Source organism: Leptonychotes weddellii, chromosome 6, assembly GCF_054177405.1.
Source record: "Leptonychotes weddellii isolate Sample4059 chromosome 6, ASM5417740v2, whole genome shotgun sequence".
NCBI classification, from domain to species: Eukaryota; Metazoa; Chordata; class Mammalia; order Carnivora; family Phocidae; genus Leptonychotes; species Leptonychotes weddellii.
The window spans coordinates 69,960,823-69,984,895 of record NC_138374.1 but is presented as its reverse complement, the minus strand read 5'-3'; the positions used below and the strand labels follow the sequence as shown (position 1 = coordinate 69,984,895).

The 24,073-nt window shown below is 42.0% G+C and overlaps 1 protein-coding gene across 1 annotated transcript; it reads left to right on the top strand.

The window, feature by feature from the left end:
• Nucleotides 1-8,211: 8,211 nt before the first annotated feature.
• Nucleotides 8,212-23,720, top strand: LIPN (lipase family member N). The gene is made up of 9 exons (XM_006732610.2): nt 8,212-8,470; nt 9,043-9,160; nt 11,553-11,751; nt 13,333-13,442; nt 15,618-15,754; nt 17,523-17,663; nt 19,391-19,462; nt 19,995-20,066; nt 23,431-23,720. The coding sequence occupies exons 1-9, from the start codon at nt 8,360-8,362 to the stop codon at nt 23,662-23,664; spliced, it is 1,194 nt and encodes a 397-aa protein (XP_006732673.1). The 5' UTR covers nt 8,212-8,359; the 3' UTR covers nt 23,665-23,720.
• The last annotated feature ends 353 nt before the right edge of the window (nt 23,721-24,073 follow it).

Here is a 24,073-nt window from a genome sequence, read left to right as displayed (position 1 = left end):
ATCATGTAAATGTCATATTTTTAGTTTGATTTTGTATTACGTGTTCAGGAATCTGAACGTTGGCAGCTTCCAGAAGGGAGAAACTTTTAACATGGAACCACTTTTCAGTTCCACCATAAGCCTACTTTGTGCAGGACTGGGGGGCTCAGAGGTCTCCTTCTAGGGGTGTCTTTCTGATCCCTGACAAAGAAATTTTCAAACAACTCCTCAGAGTTACAAGTCATTCATTTAAATAAATTTACTCTGCAGGGAGCCTGGGTGGCTCAGTCGGTTTAGCGTCCAACTCTTGGTTTCAGCTCTTGTCATGATCTCAGGGTCATGACGAACCCTGCGCCAGGCTCTGCACTGAGGGTAGAGTGTGCTTGAAATTCTCCATCTCCCTTTGCCCCTCCCCCTGCTCACACTCTAAATAAATAAATAAATAAATAAAATCTTAAAAAAAAGTTTACTCTGCACCTCCTATGTGTTAGAGGCTGGAAATAGGGCATTAAATAAGGAAAATGTGGTCCTCATCTTATGACTTATACATAGTTTAAAATATGCTGGGGAATTTCAACCCAATGAGGGTAGTAATAAAAATAGCTAACTTTATTTAGCACTTACTAACTTCTTGGGCATTTATCAAAGGCATGGCCTGAGCCATTTATCCCTGCCCTTATCTCTGTGACAAAGGGACTAGGCTATTTTTAAAAATTTTTTATTGTTATGTTAATCACCATACATTACATCATTAGTTTTTGGGACTAGGCTATTTTAAAGACCACAGATGCTAGAAGACTTAGAAGCAAATCTGGGTCTTAAGCCCAGAGTTATTAGAATCCAGATTCCAACTCTCAGCGCTTCCTTGTGTTGTCTCCTTAAAGACACAGATGAGGAAGCCCAGGCGAGACCATCTGGTCGGGGAGGCTCCTGTTTGTTAGGGGATTCTCGGGACTTTGCACAGTGGGCAAGGCCAGAATTTCATACAGATTTAAAGAAAACACAGAAACTAAAGCAAAATCATTGTTACCAGAACTGCAGAGAGGGAGAGGACGAGCCAGCAACGCGAGGCAGGATCAGGACAGAGCAGGTGGGTCCGTGAATATGTAAAACAGGACACCCAAGTTCTGAGTCAAAACCAGCTCGGCAGAGAGGAGGGCCAGGTTCGCCAGGCGGGTCGGTATTCGTCTGACAAATCTGTTGACAGGTGTGCTGTGGTGGCTTGTCAGAGCCACAACACATCGAGGTAACAGCCAGCAGTCATCCACTTGGCCCCACGCAACCTGATTCCCATCAGGGAAGCCCCGCCCTACCCCACTGGAGAATTACCCAACCCTCAACAAAACACTGCTCCCTCTGTAGTTAGGAGGACCGGAAATTTTGAGAGGTTGCCATCCTCTGCAAGAACACGCCTTTCTTTTTTCTTCACCTGAGCTTTCGTACATGAGGCTGAACGTTTTCCACCTTCGGGCTTCCATCTTCCAGGCCCCCTCTTTCAGGGATGGTGGCACCTGTGCATCCTGCCCACCAGGGTGGTGTCGGATGGATGCACTCCGTTTAGTGAAAGGACTGTTCAAGGACATCGTGGGTACAGCCAGTAGTTATAAAGATCATCGTAACAAAAAATTGCCCTTCTTTCTATGACACCTCATGCTCTTTTCAGAGTAGCCTGATCTTGTGAGCATTGAGCAATGTATAGGGTTATCGAATCAGTATGTTGTACCCCTGAAACTCATATAACATTGCATGGCAGTTAGACTTCAAAAATAAGGAAACAATAAAATAAAATAAATTTTAAAGTATTTTCACAGCATAATCACCTTTTCTCTTGACTGAGCAGAAACGTGGATTTGCTATGGAAACAATCCTCATGGTAGTGTTAGACAACGGAAGTTCAGAGTTAGGGCCACCATTTATGAGCTGTGTGACCCTGGGAAAGTCATTTCTCATTGATTCTAGCTATTTCCTTTTTTTTTTTTTTAACAAAATGGAGACATTCATTCCCGCCTCATCCATATTCTGCCATCATGAAGACTGAAGCTGTTTATGAAGAATATTTGTAGAGTACAGCACCTCATCGTGGGCCCTGAAGTCGTTAGGTTTGGTTCCTACTCCACTGTTATCTTTATATCATAGACCAGTTAATTAATCACCCTAGCCCACATTTTTCCTACCTGTATAATGGAAATATGTTTAAGTGTCTCTATTATTGAGTTGTTGTGAGGTAATAATGCAAAAGAATTTAACACAATGCCAGTTCCATAGAAAAGGGTTGGTAGATATTATTGTTTATGAAGTGCTGGGTACACATAATGGCTTCATATTTCCATTCATGACCTATATCCCATATGGAAAAAGAGAATTCTTAATTCACATAGGAATTAGGTATGCCGAGATGTTAAATGGCACGTATGAAGTCATATTTAATCACAAGACCTGTTTCCTTGACCTCTTGGGACTTGGACATATTTACCTGAGTAACATTAACAGAATTAATAATGGGGTTAGTCCCAACAGAGATGTGCTGTGAATGTCACATAATCATCAGATTTCAAAGACTTAGTGCAAAAAAATAATAATAATAATATAAATAAAGGAAAGTCTCTTGTTAATAATATTGATTACATATTGAAATGATAATATTTGGGGTTTATTGGTTTAAATGAAGTATAATATAAAAATTAATTTCACCAATTTCCTTACGCTTTGAAAAATGTGGTTATAAGTTAAATGACATGTGTAGTTCACATCACATTTCTATTGGACAATGCTGGCATAGAGAAAAGGTTTAGGTTATTATCTCCTAAGAAATCTGGTTATTTGTAGGAAAAAAAAAACTTGAATGATTCTGCATTTATGAGTTTTTTTTTAATGTATGGAGAAGCTAGAGAAGAGAGATTGTGTGAAAGATATCAGATTGTGCCATAATAGATAGATTTAAGGACATACTGGAGGCTGAATGATAGCAGAAAAATGACTATCCAGTAGCAATTTTTGTTATTGTATTAGTATGTAATGCAATCTATGACTAATGGTGGAATTATTCCAAGTAGTACAAAAACAAAACAAGATTGACTTTTCCTCTCTTATTAAATTTACTCTCTTATTAAATTTAATATATAACAATGCTAAGAAAAATGTCCTTTGAGGCATACTTAAGAGCAAAGAGATCCAGTAGAATTTATAGAGTAACGAGGTAAAATACCTGACACAAAGTAAATAATAAATAGTTAAGAATCACTATTTTTATGAATAATATTATTATTCCTCAGTAATTAAGCAATGTTTTCTGGACTTCTTGATTCATCCGTTCATTCATTTAATTCACTCACCCAGCAGATATGTTAGATGTTGATGGTGATTAGGAGAGGGATGAAATCAAAGCCATCGACCCATTTACAGGGATGTTGGGGAGATTTGAAGGTGATTTAACAGCAATTTAACACAGTAGAAAATTAATTCAGAAAAGAAACAAGAGCATGTGCCAAAATAGCCAGTGTTATCTTGTTGTTCTTTCCAATTGCCTTTCATTTACCCACACAAATTGATAAGACTGTATCTAAAACTAGATACAACTTAAATTTCTGGCCAGGTGTTCTGTGTGTGTGTGTGTGTGTGTGTGTGTGTGTGTATCTGACTGTGCATGTTTAAAAAAACCATTTCCATTTGAACATACCTCTTACAGGAATTCAAATACAAAATGAGCTGTAAAGAATACCATACATAAATTCTGCACATTAAGTAGGCAGTTAGGCAGGTAAACAGGCTTGGAGGATTGGATGCTATAAATCTCCTCCTACGAGATAATATGGTCCCTCCTCTTCATTCCCCAGAAGCTTTGACCTTTGCCACAAATACAGTCTTGATCCTGCCACCCCAGGACGTGGAAGTCATCAAGGGCAACCACCTGCACTCTTGGTAATAACTTCTCTTTAAATGGAAGTGATATTTCCTTTGCGCATTTTGGATCGGGATGAGTGTACATTCAATTAGCTTTTTATGACCTCTTTTCAAAAACCTTTAATATTTCAGTTATTTATGATGGAACTTTTTATTTGCCTTTTCTCTCTTCCACCTCTCCATCCTATAGCCATACGGTGTTTGAAGGTGGGTGCGGTTTAGTGGGGTTGATGGGGAGATTCACAGACACCAGCCAGCATTAAAGAGAACATGCTCCATTCTGATAGATAATTTCAGAAACAGCATTGTTTCTTATAGATGTCACGAGCATGGCCAATTCTGCTTTTTGGGTAAAGAAATAAAATTGTTAAATGTAATTTAAAGTGCCTTTCCTAAAGCCAAATTGGGCTAATCAATCATTGTGTGCGTGCACGCACACACGCACACATGCTTACCACCCTGTTTGAATTGGTGAGCAAGCAACAGATTCTGTGCTCCTGTTCATGCAAAGTCTTTTATTCTAGGGCAAAATTTGTCTAAAGGGGGTAAGGTTTAATTATTTGTTTCTCCAAAATTCTCATTAATTTCTATTTTTAACCTTGAGTTGCTTTCAAGGGAAAACGATTCCCCCTTTGATACAAAGTTATGTGCTACCAAAAATATCAGTCTTTGAGGAGAAAGAAGCAAGCAAACAAAAAAAGAGGAGATGTAATAGCAAATGTATTTTTAATTAGAACATTGGAAGGAAAATAATAATCATGTCGCTGACAGACATCAAGTTCAAGGATCTATGTTCTATGTTCAAGCATGTATTTTTAGCCACCTTGATATTTGAACGGGCAGCCATCATTAAAAAATTTGCTCAGACTGCAATATGAACTTTGGGTCAAGGTACCAGAAAGGCTGCCCCCAAGATCATGTTCCAGCTAATTTTATGGGGGGAAAAAAGTAGGGAAAATTTGAGCTTCTAGAGAGTAGGAGCTATAGTTTTGTATTTCACAGGGCCAAGGAAGAAGTTGCAATGTGTTTCATTTTAACTCCTTTCAACATATTGAATGCTTCCAAGAGGGGTCTGAGAGCACGATGATACAGACTTTTGAGATTCGAGCTGTTCTAAAACCTGTCAAGGCTGGAGACATTTAGCTCCATTCATGCTAGTTCCACGCGGAGTATGGCCACAAATCTACATTAATACTAATAACATTGTGCCTCTTAGAACTCCCCAGAGTCTTTTGAAGTTCTGTTTGAAGTAATTTTTTTAAAGTTTTTTTTTTTAAGATTTTATTTATTTATTTGACAAACAGAGACACAGCGAGAGAGGGAACACAAGCGGGGGGAGTGGGAGAGGGAGAAGAAGCAGGCTTCCCGCTGAGCAGGGAGCCCGATGCGGGGCTCGATCCCAGGACCCCGGGATCATGACCTGAGCCGAAGGCAAACGCTTAACGGTTGAACCACCCAGGCGTCCCTGAAGTGATTTTGAAAATCAGAAGCCATGTGTGTTTCCCAGCAGGTCCTCACCCCTCTGTCATTGGGTCATCAGGGTCAGGAACGGTGGAGTCTTGCCTCAAAGGTGGAATAATCCGGGGGCCTGGGTGGCTCACTAGGTGAAGCATCTGCCTTTGGCTCAGGTCATGATCCCGGGGTCCTGGGATGGAGCCCTGCATTGGGCTCCCTGCTCAGCAGAGAGCCTGCTTCTCCCTCTCCCTGTGCCCTGCTTGTGCTATCTCGCTCTCTCAAATAACTAAAATATTAAAAAAAAAGGTGGAATAATCCATAATCTTCCCACTTAGTCCAACAAGCAGAGTCCTTCCTCTCAGTCCATGTTGGTGTAATTGGCATGAAATTCCCCGTTCAAGTGGAACTGAACTTAAGGTTTGGACACATGCGAGTAAGAGCTTTGTTTTTGAAAGGGGTGCAGGATGAGTCCAGACTCAGAGAACAGAAGCTATTGAATCTGCTAGGTAGGACTTCACTGTCTTCCCGCTTCTTGTCCCCAAGAGATTCAGTCGCTGCTGGGGCCCTAGAGGTGTACAGAATACAGAGTGAAACAGAAACGATGCATATGTGCCTCCACTATTTTGGGGGGGAGGTTGGAGCTAAGTTGTCTTCATTCTCCTCTGGCCTCTGCTTCTATTTTGCTTTGTGTGTGGGTTTTGTTTTTTTTTTTTTTTTAAGATTTTATTTATCTATTTTAGAGAGACAGAGAATGCAGGAGTGGGGAGGGGCAGAGGGAGAGGGAGAGAAAATCTCAAGCAGACTCCCCGCTGAGCGCAGAGCTCGACGCAGGGCTTGATCCCAAGACCCTGAGATCATGAGCTGAGCCGAAATCAAGAGTGAGGCGCTCAATCAACTGAGCCCCCCAGGTGCCCCTGCTTCTACTTTGCTTTAAGTAGAGGTCAACTGCTCCGTGGTTCGGTGCTTACAACGGTTGCTGCCAAAGCTGACCCAGGGCTGCATCCCTTGGGCATATGGGTCAGTGTCCTCCAACGCTCCGCTGCTTCCAGGTCGGTCCTGCCTGGCCTCGGGAGCCAGGAGTCAGGATGGCCTCATCCTCACCATTTAGCCACAATCAGTCCCCTCCCTCCACATGACACAGTTGACATCAGTGCATTTCCCAGACATCGCTTCATCTGACCCTGACAGAAATGCCCTGGCGTTGAGAAGGTAGATATTGCTCTGTCTGCTTCTGTCCATTAGGATCCTGAGTCTGTCCGACTTCCCCATTTTATGCCAGGCTTTGAAAATGTAGCGGAACCCTCCCAACAGTGGCCCAAGGAAACTCCAAGGAAACATGAAGGATTCAGTCAAACTGGTTACTTGGCATCCTGCAGACCACTGTTTCCCAATCTGCAAGCGCATCAGTGCATTTGGTGCGTCAGGAAGATGCCCTGGGAGGTGCCACAGCCTGGGGTTTCCTCATTTCCATGGGCTTCCTGTCTCTGCTCTCTCTAGCTTCTAACTGTCACTGCAACCACATCTCGTTCTTCAGCCTGAAGTCACATGCAAAAGTTTAGAGGTTCCTAATCGGTGCAGACTCTTCGGGAGCAGAGGATGCTCACTGAACTAGGTAAGGTCAAGATCTATCACAAGCGAGAGGGGTGTCAGATGCAAGGGCACTGCTGGGAGGCTGCCTGCCTTCCGGACCCGCTTCTGGCACCCGTGGGCTCTGTGACCCGGGCAGATCTGAAATCTCTCTAAGCCTTGGGTATTTTCATCAATAAATTGAGGATGATAGGACCTACTTCATGGAGTTTCTTTGAGATTGAAATAACACGTCTGAGGCATTTAGAAACATTCTCTGGGCAAGCTTAGCACTCAGTAGATACTAGCTGTTACTAGTTTTAACAATGCTTTCGATTATATGACATTTGCAGATATAAAATCATCTTCAACCAGACAGCAAATGCATGGAAAGCTATTTAAAATCTTCAGAAGTAAAGCTCTAAATTTCTAGAAGTCAGTCATTAATTTGTTACAGCTCTCTGATGTTACTTTCTGGCTCATTCTCTGATTGGGAAAAATAGCGAGAAAGGGCTGACTGTGTCTACTGCTTTACAGGTCCTTTAATCCTTCCTATAGCCCCGTAGGGTAGGTAACATTATTCTAATTTCACCCACAAAGAAACCAAGAGACAAAGCTGCTAAATAACTTGCCCAAGGTCAGAGATCTTGTTGGTGGTGAGGCTGGACCTCAACGTCAGGTCATGAGTGGGGGTCACAAGAGGGGCACTGTGGTCTGCCTTGGAAGAAGTGCTTTTAAGCCACACCAAGGAAGAGATTGCACATTCAAATGTGCAGCCTTCCCCACTGGGTGTCCACAAGAGAAAGAATCCGGTCACTGGAAACCGATCGTCAGCTTCTCTGCTCACTGTTCTTGTTTGTTTTGTGGGAAGCCGGTTAGAGTAGAGGATAGCACCCCTTTTCCCTTTACTGTGGCTTTGGACACCTGTCCTCTGAGTCTTCGGGTACCCTGGCAATTTGCAGGTGAGCAAAGACTTAACATAATTGAAAACTGGGCACCTGGGTGGCTCAGTTGGTTGGGCAGCTGCCTTCGGCTCAGGTCATGATCCTGGAATCCCGGGATCGAGTCCCGCATCGGGCTCCCTGCTCGGCAGGGAGTCTGCTTCTCCCTCTGACCCTCCCCCCCTCATGCTCTCTCTATCTCATTCTCTCTCTCAATAAATAAAATCTTAAAAAAAAAAAAAACATAATTGAAAACCTTTGACGAAAGGACGACCAAAACAATAAGGCTTGGTACTGGATGAAATGTCTTGCAGAAGTGGATTGGGTCAAAGCAGTTTCTATGTGAGGAAAGGATTCCCATGCTGAGTTAGCTCACTGCGTTTGCTTCCTTCCACACTTTCTCAGTGTTCCTAGGATGTCCGTCCGGTTTTCAGTAGGGCACTGTTTTCATTTCTTAAAGCAAAGTTGATGTATAAAATTAATCTGTGATTATTAAATGTCTTACGTCAGGCATTCCCATGATGTGGCTGGTTTTAACAACAACCTGTTGTTTGATCTGTGGAACTTTAAGTGCTGGTAGATTCTTTAATTTGGAAGAAGAAGCGAATCCTGAAGTGTGGATGAATATTGTAAGTCATGCCAAGTCCCAAAGGACATCACATAAGGCAGATGAACGGTCTTGTGATAGCAGAGAGTCTCAGATAAGGGAACAGATAAAACGTAGGTGATATTTAACATTTCTCTAAGAGTAAAGTTAGGAAGATCTCCCCTTTTGACTGAGTAAATAATATTTTCTAGTAATGTAAAGCAAAAAAGAATTTATAGGCCACCTCTTCTTCTGAATTTATATTTTTAAAATATTAAAATTTCTATTTTAAGCTATTTGGATAATATATATAACTGCCTTCTACCAAACCATAAGGGGTCTCGAGAATCAGCTGGAGAACATAGTTGTGTCAGAAAATACTAAATATTATCTCTACCCAACTACCCACCCCCAAATTTGCCAATAGCAGCATTTTTTAAATATTCTGCTAATTTTTTATCAAGACTTTACACAGTAAATTGATTTTACAGTTACCTGGGGCTACAGATTTCAGATAATTCACCCCAATAAGCACACACCAGATGCTTTGTTCTAGTTCCTTCCGATCACCTCTGGAGAAGATGTTGAGCTAACGTCTGGGTTTTTACCTGGCAGAGTGAGATCATCACCTATAATGGCTACCCCAGTGAAGAGTATGAAGTCATCACTCAGGATGGGTACATCCTCAGCGTCAACAGAATTCCTCATGGACGAAAAGATGCCAGGAGCCCAGGTAAAAGATGTTCTTTCCTGCAAAGGAGGACAGCAGATGGCTCCAATTTAGTGCTGGCTTTCCATTAAGAGAATGACTAGTTTATCAAAATCGATGGACTCTTGGATTAGTCTTTAAATAGTTAACAGGGAGGGGCGCCTGGGTGGCTCAGTCATTAAGCGTCTGCCTTCGACTCAGGTCATGATCCCAGGGTCCTGGGATCGAGCCCCGCATCGGGCTCCCTGCTCAGCGGGAAGCCTGCTTCTCCCTCTCCCACTCCCCCTGCTTGTGTTCCCTCTCTCACTGTGTCTCTCTCTGTCAAATAAATAAATAAAAATCTTAAAAAATAAAATAAAATAAAATAAAAATAAATAAATAAATAAATAGTTAACAGGGAGTCTCATTCTTTTCCAATTCTCTGAAGACAGTCAAGAACCTAAAAATACAAAAGGCAAGACAGATCTTGTTGAGAGCAAGCAGGCCTGCTTGGTCAGGGTGTAAATGCAAAGGTGGGGCCGACATTTCTTTCATTCATGACTGATTTCTCATGTGGAAAATTGCTGCATCCCAGGAAAGTGGATTTCCTCACTTGCAAAGAGATCAGCTGGGTTGCATGAAGTCTCTCCTGCCCCCTCTAGAATCAATAGGCCTCCCTCTGCAGGATTAAAAAAATCAAATTAAATGACCCTGACATTTCTGAAACTTTTTCCGAGAAGGAAAACTGGATCATTCTTCCTATGTTTTGATCAGAGGGACAGAAGTTTTGTGGGAGGAAAGAGCATGGTGTTAAAAAGGCCTGAATTCTAGCATGAAGAGCCAGCCATGCAAAAGCAGAGAAATGACTCTTTAAATAGGGACATGTCACTGCAAAGCTCAAGATGAGTGAGGAAGAGAGAAGCATAAGCAAAGTATCTGGGAAGTTTAGGGGGCAAATCCTTTACCTGTCACTCACCATCCCTCCTGCCATTCATATTCAGAGGCAGCTAAAATCACCCTGTTTGACTTTCTTTTTTTTTTTTTTTAAAGATTTTATTTATTTATTTTGAGAGAGAGAGAATGAGAGAGAACACATGAGAGGGGATAGGGTCAGAGGGCAAAGCAGACTCCCTGCCGAGCAGGGAGCCCGATGCGGGACTCGATCCAGGGACTCCAGGATCATGACCTGTAAGAAACAAATGGAAGACACCAGTTGAAGTTGAATTTCAGATTACTAACAAATCAGTTTCTCGGACAAGTTCCACTTAGAATGTACTTATACAGAAATTGTTCATCCTGTATCTGAAATTCAAATCAACAGGACATCCTGAGTCTTCTCTTAATCTTCATTTTCATTTTTTTTGCAACATCTGGCAACACCAGCCTTGGGGGGAGGGGGCTAGGAACTCTAAAAGGAGAGCATTTTTCCAGGAAAAGTTTTACTTAAGAAGGGAGAATTTGGGGAAGGTTTGGAATTAAGAACCATTGATTAAATGTATTATTCTCAAAGCTTTACATTAATTTATATCCAATAAACCTCTCATCCCTAGGAGGTCGGTACTATGAATAGTTATCATTTTACAGATGATGAACCTGAGCAGGCTCTGTAAAATGCTCAAAGTCACACACATAGCAAGTGATGGAATCAGGATTCATACCCAGCCTGGCTCCAGAGCCCATGGTCTTACCCACTAAATTATGGTGCCTTTTTGGAACCTTCTGCATTGGTTCTCCTCATCTCCCTGAATAGCCTCTCCCTCAGGAATTTGACAGTTGTCAGAGGGATGTTGAGCCGATTCTATTATATTTGGGGTTTTCAAATGCTCTCTGGTGGGCAGAGGCTGGGGATTTGGCTGGAAGCTTGGCGAGGAACCAGTCATTGTCCATTTACACTCTCGTCCTCCTCCTCCCTGGAAGAGGCATGGGATTCCATCAAACACGATCATTTTCCTGTCTTTGCAAGTCAGACCCCAGAGATAGGCAAATGCGAATTCATAGAGCAGCGAGCTCAGTTACGAGCACCCACTTTGGTGTGAAACAGAACTGGGCTTTCGTCCTGGCTTTGCATCTTGTTAACTGGGTGGCCCCTTGGGAAAGTTACTTCATTACCTTAAAGCTCAGTTTCTGCATCTATAAAATGAAGATCCTTAAAATAGTAGCTATCATAATAGAGGTATTATGAGAATGTAACAAGCTCATGTGTGTTCATCTGTTCATCTGTCAGCATAGCACCAGGTATAATGCACGTGCTCAAGAAACTTACGTGATTCTCACGCTCTACACAAATGATCAGGGGGAAGGTGAATGCTGATTTTGGTTTTTGCTTCTTCTGGTGTGGGGTGTGTGTGTGTGGGGGGGGCGGTTCTATCATGTTCCTGAGATGCTCTATTTATCATAAATTATTCTCTCTCTCCTCTCTCTTCCTCTCTCCTTCCAGGGCCCCGGCCAGTCGTATATATGCAACATGCCTTATTTGCAGACAATGCCTCTTGGCTGGAGAATTTTGCCAATGGCAGCCTTGGATTCCTTCTAGCAGATGCAGGTTATGATGTCTGGATGGGAAACAGCCGGGGGAACACTTGGTCAAGAAGACACACAACACTCTCAGTGACTGAAGAAAAATTCTGGGCCTTTAGGTAAATTGTATCTAAGAAAAATCATGAAGAAAGTTCGAGGCAATTTCTTTGAATATAATAGTGTGGATGATGTTAATAATAATCTGTAACATTGGAAGTCACATAGTTCCTTGTAGTTTCTACTAATATCTCAAAGCAGAGAAATAGCAAGAAGTTAGATTTCCACTGATTCTCCCACAAGCACATTATATCATTTTAACATGATGATTTTAACATGCAATTCTATCCAATAATATACATTATAAGTCTGTCCCAAGGGACAGCTCAGGGAATTCCTATGATCGGTGCACACACTCACTTAACCAATGTTTGCTGAGTGTCTACTATATGTACAGTTCCAGGCCCTGAGCACTCAAGAGTGAGCAAAGTACCTGCCCTCACGAAGCTTCTATTCATTCTAGTGCTGCTAATCCAGGTCTTTTCTCTTGGACAGGCCAATCAATTTTGCAGAGGTGATGTATACCAGTACTATATTTTATTTAGAGAAATTCTGGTTGAGACTGTATTGCGTACCATTTTTCAAGAGAACTCCAATATGAGGTCTTTAAAACCTTGTGAATGGGCAATGGAGAACAATGTTCTCGTATGCTGCCTCTTTGACTGAAAGTATTTTCTGCTGTCACCAGAGGACAGGCTGATGCCTGCAAGAGACTTCCCTTTGCAAGGCTAAGCTAGAACAGAGTGTGCATTCCTACCATATTAATGAAATATTCAGCACCCACTAACAGGTTGAGAATGAAGGAAGGGTAGAATAAATTGTTAGGGCCAGAGCTTTGGGGCAGGAGCAAATATCAGGAAATATTTTGTGTCACTGGCCCTTGGCTGGGAGCTTGAAGCTTGTTTACTATAAGACATCACAAGAATTCTCTTATACTCGGGAGTGTCAGCCTACAGATTTCCTATTTCCTCACATGTCCTTTTGATAAGCAAGCCTTGAGCCCATGGGCTACCTGGCTCCACTAAATATTACGTAAGTCTTTTGGTTCTCCTGTGTTAATTCCAGTAGAACTGGGGCTATGGCATGTTGGTAGATATCGAACATATCTCTAATGCGGAAAGAAGCAATAATAACAGGTGCACTTGAGTCATGACTTGACTGTCATCCAATCCCCTTAACAGCCCTGCTCGAGAGCAGGTATTATGTCCATTTCACAGATGAGCAAACTGAAGCCCAGAGCATTTAAGTAACTTATCAAGAGTTTCTCAGCTAGAAGCATGATTTGCAACCAGTTCTGTTTCCAAAGCTGAGTATGAAATGGCCCGAAGGTCTGGAAGTGCCCTGTGGGTTTTTGAAGAAGAGGCAGGCAAAGCAGGGGAAACGGAAGGACAAGAAGAGGAGAAAAGGTAGGACTGGCCTTCAGACAGTACACACAGGTTTTGAAATCAGTCCTGTTATTAGACTGTAACGCACATAAATGCAGCAAACAAAAGCTACACTAGCCAACACGTGATTGGGTAAATAATGAGATGCACTCCAAAAGAGCGACCGCCACAGAATTCTGTGTATAAAAAGTAAGTGAGCAGGTGCTCTGAGTTTAAACTTAGTGGCGAGTATTTATGAGCCCCCGTTTTATTTTGCAGTTTCGATGAAATGGCCAAATACGACCTCCCGGGAATAATAGACTTCATTGTAAATAAAACTGGTCAGGAGAAGCTGTATTTCATTGGGCATTCACTTGGCACTACAATAGGTATGTCTACAAACGTCAGTGTTTTACAAGAGTCAGAGCCTCCCAAGGTTCGCCTTTCAACTGGAACAGAATCACCGCCATTTACTGTGCCCTTAATTTCCCATCTTGTGCTAGACACGTGCTAGTGCCCTACTAGCCACAGCAAGTGGCTGTGAACTTGAATTTCAGAGACTGTGTGTCAGGCAAATCTTTCCTCCATCTCTGGTTACAACAGCACTTTTGTAATGGTGATATAATTTCCATGTGCCCCCAAACTGAAGTATTTCCAAAGTAAGTTTCTAGGTCCCCTCTGAGCTAAAATAGTAAAGCCTAATGACATGAAATATCCCTGAAGGATGATAAGTATGTGTCAATCATGCCTTCCTCACAATCCATTTGGGATTTTAAAAAATAATCAAAGGGTGAGCTTATACTTACATTTGAACGAATTGAAAATATATGATCACTTTTTTAAAAGATTTTATTTATTTATCTGAGAGAGAGAGAGAGAGCACATGAGAAGGGGCAGGGACAGAGGGAGAGGGAGAAGCAGGTTCCCCGATGAGCAGGGAGCCTGATGCGGAGCTTGATCCCAGGACCCTGGGATCATGACCTGAACCGAAGGCAGACACTTACCCGACTGAGCCACCCAGGCGCCCCTACAGTCACTTTTTTTTAGTTGAAATACAAAAGCATACATCAACTGGGCTTATCTATTTAGCGTGCAATTTAATATTTATGGAATAGCAATTAAATTCAAGCACTATACAGAAAATTTTTAAAAGTTCAAGATCCAGCTCTCTGAAAATGTACTTCTTAGTGATTTACTAGATCTTTTAGAAAGAAATCAAAAATCCAGCTCCAAATAAAAATTTAGAGGAATCCATACTATGAATATTGTGAATTTGTTAGTGATCTTCCACTAAAATTTCTAATTTTAAGAACACAGATTCAAATCAGGTCAGTCTGCCTCCCCGCAGTGAGGGTGTTGGGCATGTGGAGGAACCGGATGGTTAAGGTATGACTTGAGTGGGGTCTAGAAAAGTGGGCAGGAGTAGATATGCTCTTACATCTGATCTGCAAAGAAAACAGAAAATATCTGATCAGCATTGCTCTGCCTTGCATTTAGGGCATGAATTTTTCAGTGAACATCCTCCACATTTGGGGCAGAGCAATTTTGGTTATGTGGGAAGGACCCACTCTAGACATTTAGCAAACCCATGCTCCAGCTTACACTACAAGTCAGTGTGAGCGCGGAACAACTCACCTCCACACACTACCAGAGATCTTCCCAGGGGAAGTATTATACCAGTATACCAGTTTCAGTCTTTGTTGGCTCAGCCAATTAATACAAAGTCTGTTCTTTTTCTGGCCAAAATGGTTTCAATGTTTCAACGAGAACTTCAAGAAAAAAAGCAGGAGCGTACGTGTGCGCGCACACACACACACACACACACACACAGTGGCAGGGTCCCTGGAAGGCATCTCAGGGAACCAAAATACACAGACACTCCACATACTTCCCTGTGCAGTGCTGCTTGCCATCCTCCTCCTCATAGGGCTAGAAATGCATGCTATGCTGTTGCTGAAAAGTCGGAGCGAATGGAGACAGCTGGTCCTTATCAAGACCACAGAGGACTGAGGGAAATCAGGGAACATTCTGGAGGTTGGTCAGCATCCAGTGAAGCACTGGGAGGGATGAAATTTCTTTGCACTGTGAGAAAAAACAACTGTGGGATCACTGGATAATACTGCATAAAGAACTGATTGGTTCACCTCCCGTGAACCAATCGTTTACTTCTGGAAGCTCTGTGACTCATCCTGGCATCTCAGGGTTGGCGGGAAAATGACAGAATTGCTAGCGCTTAGCCCATGCGGGGAGGTGGCGGGGAGCAGGCTGGGGGGGGGTAAAGCTGTCCCCGGGACCCCTCGGCAGTGGCGGCTCGAGCAGCTTATCCCTCACTCCCCCCAACCAAGTCAAATTGTCCAGAATACGAGGAAAATGGACACTTGAGAGCAGAGAGGACTGAAGGCAGATTATCTTTGCTGAACAACTCAGGAGAGTTTCCCAGTTCAGCCGCAGGATCATCGCAATAGAGGGATAAGCTGTCAAAGCAGAGTCCTACTCTTGTTAGTAGGGACATTGCCTCAGCATTTCTAATTTTTACAAAACTGTCTTGTCTCCTGTTCTCTTAGGGTTTGTAGCCTTTGCCACCATGCCCGAACTGGCACAGAGAATCAAAATGAATTTTGCCTTGGGTCCTGTGGTCTCATTCAAATATCCCACGGGCATTTTTACCAGTTTTTTTCTACTTCCAAATTCCGTAATCAAGGTAGGCTTCTCATTTTCGCCAAAATGTCTCTGAGGATCCCATTTTGGACCGTAGATCCTTATTATTGCAAAATCTATTATGAAGCGAAAGTAGGAAAGTAGGAAATTTACATGAAATCTGTAGAAACCAGATTCTGTGACGGTGTGCTTTGTGTGTGTGTGGGTGTGCGTGTATGTGTGTCCGTGTATGTGCGTGTCTGTAACCATGTGCGTGTCTACAATTCCCATATACAATTTACTGTACTCAGTCATTAGCAGACCTGAGTGTATATCAGAATTTCTAGTTAGGTGACTGTGATGTAGTTTAAAATCCACTCACAATTTTCTCATTCCATTCTTGTTCCACTGGACAGGTCAATAAATTCACGATGCCCAGATGGAAGACATGATGTTAGATAAGCCTGAATAATACACCCCTTCCCTTAGGGGAGCTTGCTTTCATTTACCAAAGCTATGATTCCAAAACCTAAATGTCTTACAGCTCAGTTATTCGTTCAGACATTTATTGGTTATTTTCCAGGGGTTGAAAAAGTAGTTTGGTTGCCAATTATGGATTTGGGAATTTATCCATCAAAAGTCTTTTTCTTTTTTTTTTTTTTTCTGTTTGCTTTTGTTTCTCTAAAAAGGTCATTGCCATGATAAACATAGTATTTTGGCAAAATCGCCTTTTTGATTTGGGGTGTCGGCTAAGATGAATTTTGGCCAAAATGAAATCAAGGAGACGGATAAGGGTTTCACAGTAATTCATACGTAAAATGAGGCCCTGGCTTAGGGTGAATGGGTGGGAATGGAAAAAAAATTATTTGTGAGCTAACACAAGGATGAATTCCCATAGAGCCTAATGATTGGTTCCATGGTTTTATTGTACTGTTTACTGTAAGCTCAAGTGATGCAATTTCTCTTTTGTGTGGTTGATAGTTCTGTTGCCAAAGTGTGTTGACACCCATTAGTTTGGGGTGTTTTCTACATTTGGGCAGAGTTGAGCAGATAAGTTACATTACATTCGGAGGTAGACACATCTATCTCTAAATACATCATTTTTGCATTTTATATTTTACATATATGTGGCTTTGTGGGCATAGGTGGGTCTGAGGCTTATCTAAGTTTCATATTACCTCCTGTCAGATTTCCTGCCACTTTCAGACCCATTCCCAGACCCTTCCCACCACTTCCTGTCTGTGGTCCCCAGAAGCTTCAGTCCTCCCCTCAGAGAGCCCCACCCAAGCTTACTCTCTCAAGCCCTAGAAGTTTTAGCTGTGCTGTGTCCCATTATATCAAGTATTTTCTGTCCAGTGGCCCCCTCCTCTCAGTACTCCATGGTCTGCTTTCCAGCCCAAGAGCTGGCTCCTCTGGGACGCGGCTAAAAAGATGATGTGCACATGCGTAGTAGGGGAAACCTTGCTTTTCCTTCCTAGTCAAGGCAATATTTGGCCTTAAGGAGAAAGTGCTCTGCCTTTCTTGCCAATTAATGAGAAATAAGAAACATAGGCAGTCAACAATTGGACAGAATAGGGGAGCTTCACCATGGAGAAGCAAATTTGGGGTTGAAGAGCCTTACTGCAATCTCTTTTTAAATTATGTTTGTTGATCTTCCCTGGATAGAGATGGGTTCATAAATAGTTCCTTTTCCCAAATGACTTAGTCTCCTTGGCAGAAACAGCAAATACAAATGGAAATAGATCTCCAAGAATCCTTATTCCTGGGATGAAGGGAATGTCAAGAAGCCTGAAAATAATTCTTGAAAGGATAATTATTGTTTATTTTTACAGGGTATTTTTGGTACCAAAGGTATATTTTTAAAGACGGGAAGGGAACGTTCCCTCAAACTCTGTAACAATAAAATATTATGGGTGATATGTAGTGAACTCATGTCCTTATGGGCTGGATCCAACAAGAAAAATATGAATACGGTACGTATAATGATTATGGGACCATTTGATGCTTTAAGAGATTCCAGCTTTTCGGGGCGCCTGGGTGGCTCAGTTGGTTAAGCGACTGCCTTCAGCTCAGGTCATGATCCCAGGGTCCTGGGATCGAGTCCCACATCAGGCTCCCTGCTCTGTGGGAAGCCTGCTTATCCCTCTCCCACTCCCCCTGCTTGTGTTCCCTCTCTCGTTGTGTCTCTCTCTGTCAAATAAATAAAATCTTTAAAAAAAAAGAGAGATTCCAGCTTTTCTTTGACTCACCTTGATGTATCTATTACACTGTATAAACTAATGTGGTATTCTAAACTGTAAAGGAGGAGATTTGCTATGCATAGATTGGGTATTCAATGGACCATGAATGTGAAAACTGGGGGAAAGAATAGGTAGGTTCATCTTTCCATCCCTGGTCATATTTAGGAAAACAGACGTCCATCATGGGTAGGAGTGTCACACGTTCCCTATAGTCAATTTGATTTTACAACGAATACCATGCATTTTTAAAAAAAAAAAAAATCCCAGAAAAGAAGTCCAGACAAGCATTGAACTTATTTCCTGTGTGCCTTCGTTTGTTGGGTGACTTTGGCCTCAGATAAAACTCCCCACTTAACTTGGAAGGCACAGACAGAATGGAACAGAGATAGAACCCCTTTCCCACAAAAGAGGAGCAATCCTGTTTCATCAACTCTTTGCTTCCTGTTATGGAGAATTCAAGGAGGAGGAAGAGTGTGCATGTGCAGGCTAATGTGGTTGAACAGCTAGTTCTGTCACATTCCATATGGCAGCCAATGAGGCTGGTACAGTGAAGCTAGTCCCCAAATAGCTTTCTCCGCCAGCCCACCCTACCCCTATTCAAGAGGTGTAGTTGTGCCAGATCGAAATACAAGAGGAACCATTGTTCAAAGCCTGCTTATTCAAAAGTAAACATTTTTAATAGTTCCCTTGATTACTTTCGTTCTACAGTGTTCTAAGACATAGGATTCCGATTGCTAGTACATCTCTATAATATTCATCTCTATGTTGTTTACAAAGACCGAAGCACAGCGCATAGGAAGTGATTATATTTAGCTTTTCTTCTGCAATATTTTATCTTATCCTCACAAAAGCCTGGCACAGTATGACTTTTAGTGTGTTCATTTAATAGGTGAAAATACAGAAACTCACAAGTTACACAAAGTCACAAAGCTTATAATTAACAGAGTTAAGTTCTGGGGGCGCCTGGGTGGCTCAGTCGTTAAGCGTCTGCCTTCGGCTCAGGTCATGATCCCAGGGTCCTGGGATCAAGCCCCACATCGGGCTCCCTGCTCTGCGGGAAGCCTGCTTCTCCCTCTCCCACTCCCCCCTGCTTGTGTCCCCTCTCTCACTGTGTCTCTCTCTGTCAAATAAATAAATAAAATCTTTAAAAAAAAAAAAAGAGTTAAGTTCTGAAGCCCAGGTGTTTTGACGCCCGGATCTGAGACAGGGCACACCCACATGCATGCGCACAGCACCCCCCTCCTTCCAAATTATCCCACGACTTCAGAGCTGGTGCACGTTGGCTCTCAAGCAATCCATGAACTGACATGAGCTCTTATTTACCTAGATGATTCGGCCTTGTCATTTCCCAAACCCCAGCTTTGGTTTGCTAATTTTTAGCACACTTGTTCTCTGCTTCTGGGAGGTATACTTTCTTTCACTGGGTGATTTTTGCTATAGTATGTTTTATTTCCCTTCAGAGTCGAATGGATGTGTATATGTCACATGCTCCCACTGGATCATCAATGCAGAACATCCTGCATATAAAACAGGTAGTGTCTTTGTCATGGAAGACTCTTCCAATCTTATTTCGGTACATCTGAAAGGAGAGAATTAGCAGGTCTACCCTAAGAAGGTTCGAAGCTGGCTTCTATTTTGTCTCTGTCACCATCTTTGGTTTGATTTCCCCAGATTTGAAGGGAAAGGACAAGGTATGGTACAGACCAAGTAGGTGACATAAATGAACCCAATCTTAGATCGGAGCTTGTAAAACAGAGCCTGAGCTGAAGCAAGAGGTAACCGGGGAAAGCCTCAGGTGATAGAGCCTTCCCGGGAGAGAGTACTATCTGAGGTTTGACTTTCCCCTAAGGAGTCGTGATTTCCCATTAGCTGTCCCTTCAAACCAAGGGAGACCATTGCTTCCCTCTCTGTTGGCCTTGTGCTTCTAGTGGTAAAAATGTATTTATATCCTTCTGGTGATCCAGAAAGCTTTATTTTCTTCCCAGTGCATAGTGGTTTTCTAAGATTTACTGTAAAAATTGTGATTCTTACTCTGATTATTTTTCCAAAAAACATGTATTTCAGCTTTACAGATCTGATGAATTCAGAGCTTATGATTGGGGAAGCGAAGCTGAGAACATGCATCACTATAATCAGGTGAGCTGCTTGGAATGGCCCCAGAAGGGTGGCTTTGAGACATTATAATAAGAAATTGGGATGACTAGGTGGGTCAGTTGGTTAAGCATCTGCCTTCGGCTCAGGTCATGATCTCAGGGTCCTGGGATCGAGTCCCGCATCGGGCTCCCTGCTGAGCGGGGAGTCTGCTCCTCTCCCTGCCTGTGCTCTCTCTCTCGTGCTCTCACACTCTCTCTGGCAAATAAATAAATAAAATCTTAAAAAAAAAAAAAGAAAGAAATTATTGGAGAGTGAAAAGAATCCTGCCTGACAATTAGTGGCATTCTCATTGATAACGCTTTTTAGAAAATGACTAATTTAAATAAGCATTCATTGCAGAAAATCTAAAAATAAATAGAATAGAAATAAAAGAAGGATATCTTAAGGAATTCTAATAATTTATAATCCCTCCACCCAGAGAACACTATATGTATCAATATTTTACTGCATTTATTCCAATCTTCTCAGTATCACTGCTTTCACACAATTTTTAATCTTGCTTTTTCATTTACAGTTACACAAGACCTAGCCAATGCTACTGGGGTGGTTTTTAACATAATTTTGTTGACAGTATAATAATGAAAATTGTTTCATAAAAATCTATAAAAATGTACAGAGAAAATGAATACCCAGTTCTGGATGTCAACAGAAAAAATATAGGATCCCACATGAAAATTAAAAGAATCACTACATCAAAAACTAATGATGTAATGTATGGTGATTAACATAATAAAATTTTAAAAAATTTTTTAAAAATTAAAAAAATAAAAAAGAATATTATCCACCCATGAAGAGTTGAGCCTTTAGCATCTTTTTGCCCTCTGAGTTTTCACACTAAAATTTGGAGATTCATCTAGCCCTCTATGCCTGTGATAATCCTGTTGCCACCATTTCGTTCCTCAAATTCAGGAGCTGGGCTTCTCAATATGAACCAAACACATTAAATTAAATTTTTCCAATATTTTCCCAGACTGATATATTTAAGGCTATTTATAGATCAATGAAGTTGTTTCTGAGCATCAAAGCAGTCAGTCAGACCAGTCAATTTCTCACTAATGGATTGAATTGTTAGACAAATGATTCTACTAGCTCTTAGGACAACTAAGAGAGCTATGTATATTTTTATTATTTTTTAAGCTTGATTAAGGTATAATTTACATACAATAAAATTCACACATTTTCCAATTCAATGAGTTTTGGCAAGTACACTCATTCCTGTAACCATGCCACAATCAAGATATAGAAGTTTCCACTACCCCCCAAAGTTTTCCCCTGCCCCTCAGACCATATGTATTCACAGATGCATTTATTTGCAAATGCTTAGAGTAGGGCCAGGAAAAAAAAAAAAAAAACACAGCAACAACAAAACTTAAAAGAATTGTCTTCAGAGAGCCAAGGAAAGGCAGACTGAACTAGGGGAACCTGAAGGAATTACGGGAATGTGAAGGATTAAGGAGGCTCTCAATTTGGATTTGACATACTTCTCTTTTCTTCCATTATTTTTAATGAGCATATTTAATTTATATATTGTTTCCATTTACAAGAAAATGAAACAAAAATGTCACCCATACACTTAAGACCATTGTTAGTCAAATTCTTTCTTTTTCAGCTTTATTGAGGCAAAACTGACAAATAAAATTGTAAGATTGAAGGATACAACGTGCTGACTTAAATATATGGGAGTGTCAGTGTCCTTAGAATTTCTCAATGGTTAGCTGGTCCAATCTGAGTTCAGGCTGATCCTGTCTGCTTTGAGTATGATTTTAGGTCACTTGAAGTCAATTTTTATTATATTCTGGCATCATTACTTTGCCGTCTTCTTAAGTTCCCAGCACAATCTTTGTGCCCACTGCATTTTATTGAGAATAAGGAGACTAACCCCTGTCAGCTCCACGAGGGTAGAGATTTCCTTCTGTTTTCTTCACCAGTGTTTTCTCACGGGGCAGAGGACCTGGCACTTCCTGGGCCCTTAATACTTACTTGTTGCATGAATGAAATTTCTTAATGTCCCTTTTATCCATCTTACAATGACTCTGTCCCCTTGGTTCTCTTCTTCCTTCCTCTCAGAAAATGAATGCCCACTTATTTCCCAAGTTTGTGCATCTGTGCCCTTGGCCCCATCTCTTCTCATCTCCTCTTCCTTCTGGTTCCTCTTACCTCTTAAATGAATTGCTGTTCCTTATGAAACAAACAAACAAACAAACAAAAACCTTCCATCAACCTACAGATTCTATCACTCATCATTCCATCCTCTGATTTCAATCAACATTTTTTCATATTTAAAAGGGCTGGGTTCTCCACTTCTTCCCTTCCTCCACTCACTCCTGAACCCCGGAAAATGTAGTTTGGGTCTTCATCTTTCTATTACAGCTACTTTATTTAAAGTCGCGGGTGGTTTTTGATTGCCAAATCCAGTGGCCTGTTTTCGCCTTCAGATGTATGTTCTGTGAGGTCACACAGCCCCTGTACCATTCACTCACTCAACCCGGACTTCCACGATGCTGTGATCTTAAATTTTCCCTTCCCTTTTTGATTGCTTCCTTCGTCCTCCATTGACACTGTCTACTTTCTATCTCCTCCACTCACAAATTGTCAGCCTTCCTCCAAGATTCTTCACACCTCTCTCCCTTTCTCTCTTGGAGAATGTAGTCATCCCCATAGCTTCAATTATCCCTTCTCTGGACCATCCCTACTGTGTGTCTAGATTGTTCCAGGATCTACCGCCAGCCTATTCCTTCCTCAAGGCATCCCAGACTGATGGCCCTACAGTCACCCTAAGACTGAGCTCTGAGAAATGACCCTGCTTCATCCCCCCCAAACTTCCAAAAGATGTCAAAATACCTTAGCCTAGAGCTTGACTGTCTGTCTCCAATCTTATATCCTACTGCATTGTCTCACACAGTTTCTTCCCTGGGTTCACTGGAGAGCTTGCCATCCTGACCATGGTGTACATGCTCTGGCTACCTGCCAGGAAGCCCTCCCACCCTCATCCCTATCTGGCAAAATCCAACTGTCCCTCAAGAGTCATTTCAAATAACTCCTCTTTCTAGAAAGCCCCCGGTCAGAAGTTGTTTCTTCTTTGCCTTCACTGCCATTTATTTGGGGAATGTTTTGTGGCATTTGACATACCCTACTTTGTAGGCAAATGTTTGTGGACTTATCTTGCCTTGTTCCTTCATACTCCTTGAAGATACGGACCATTGCAGGCATTTTTTCTACTTCCCTCGGTGCCTGACAGAACTGTGTTCCTAGTCAATGCTCATTTAGCAGCCCCTCTGCGTACCTGAACCCAGTTGTTGTAGTGAGGAGCTTTCTCTCATGAATGTTCTTTCTCTCTTTTCTGTAGAGCCGTCCCCCGCTCTATGACTTGACCACCATGAAGGTGCCTACTGCTATGTGGGCTGGTGGCCATGATGTCCTTGTGACGCTCCAGGATGTGGCCAGGGTAATCCCCCAAATTGGGAATCTCCAGTACTTCGACCTCTTGCCTGACTGGAATCACTTCGATTTCATCTGGGGCATGGACGCTCCTCAGCGGATGTATAGTAAAATCATAGCCTTGATGAAGTCATACTCCTAACTGCAGCACATCTCCATCTTGGTTCAAAGTTGCTTGCCAGCCCATGGGAGGCTTTGGGAAAGAGACTGATCAGCAAGGAGGCCTTCTCCGGCATCCTTCACCTTGTTTGCTGTTGCTGAGGGGCTCCCTTACCTGGCATCCCGGCTAGGAATTATTTCAACTGTGTTGCTCTTAGCTAAGAACTGCACACACCTGAAATCTCCAGTCTCTTCCCCTCAGTCAGGGGTAGGCCCAATTTTTCATCTCTGCGAAATATGCACTTGGGAGAGTAGTTCAAAGAGGCCTTTTCCTTTCCTAGTTAAAGTCAATTTCTTAGAAGGAAAGACTTCATTTGGGAATATATTTTGGGTGGCTGTGATCATATGGCCTACTAGAAATCACAGTTAGGTGGTCATCTATAAACAAGCCA

Excerpts from the sequence above, each read along its gene's own strand:
- LIPN (XM_006732610.2), top strand. The coding sequence starts at position 8,360 with ATGATGTGGCTGGTTTTAACAACAACCTGTTGTTTGATCTGTGGAACT. Across the intron at positions 9,161-11,552 it reads AAAAGATGCCAGGAGCCCAG|GGCCCCGGCCAGTCGTATAT; the intron begins GTAAAAGATGTT and ends CTCTCCTTCCAG. Across the intron at positions 11,752-13,332 it reads GAAAAATTCTGGGCCTTTAG|TTTCGATGAAATGGCCAAAT; the intron begins GTAAATTGTATC and ends TTTATTTTGCAG.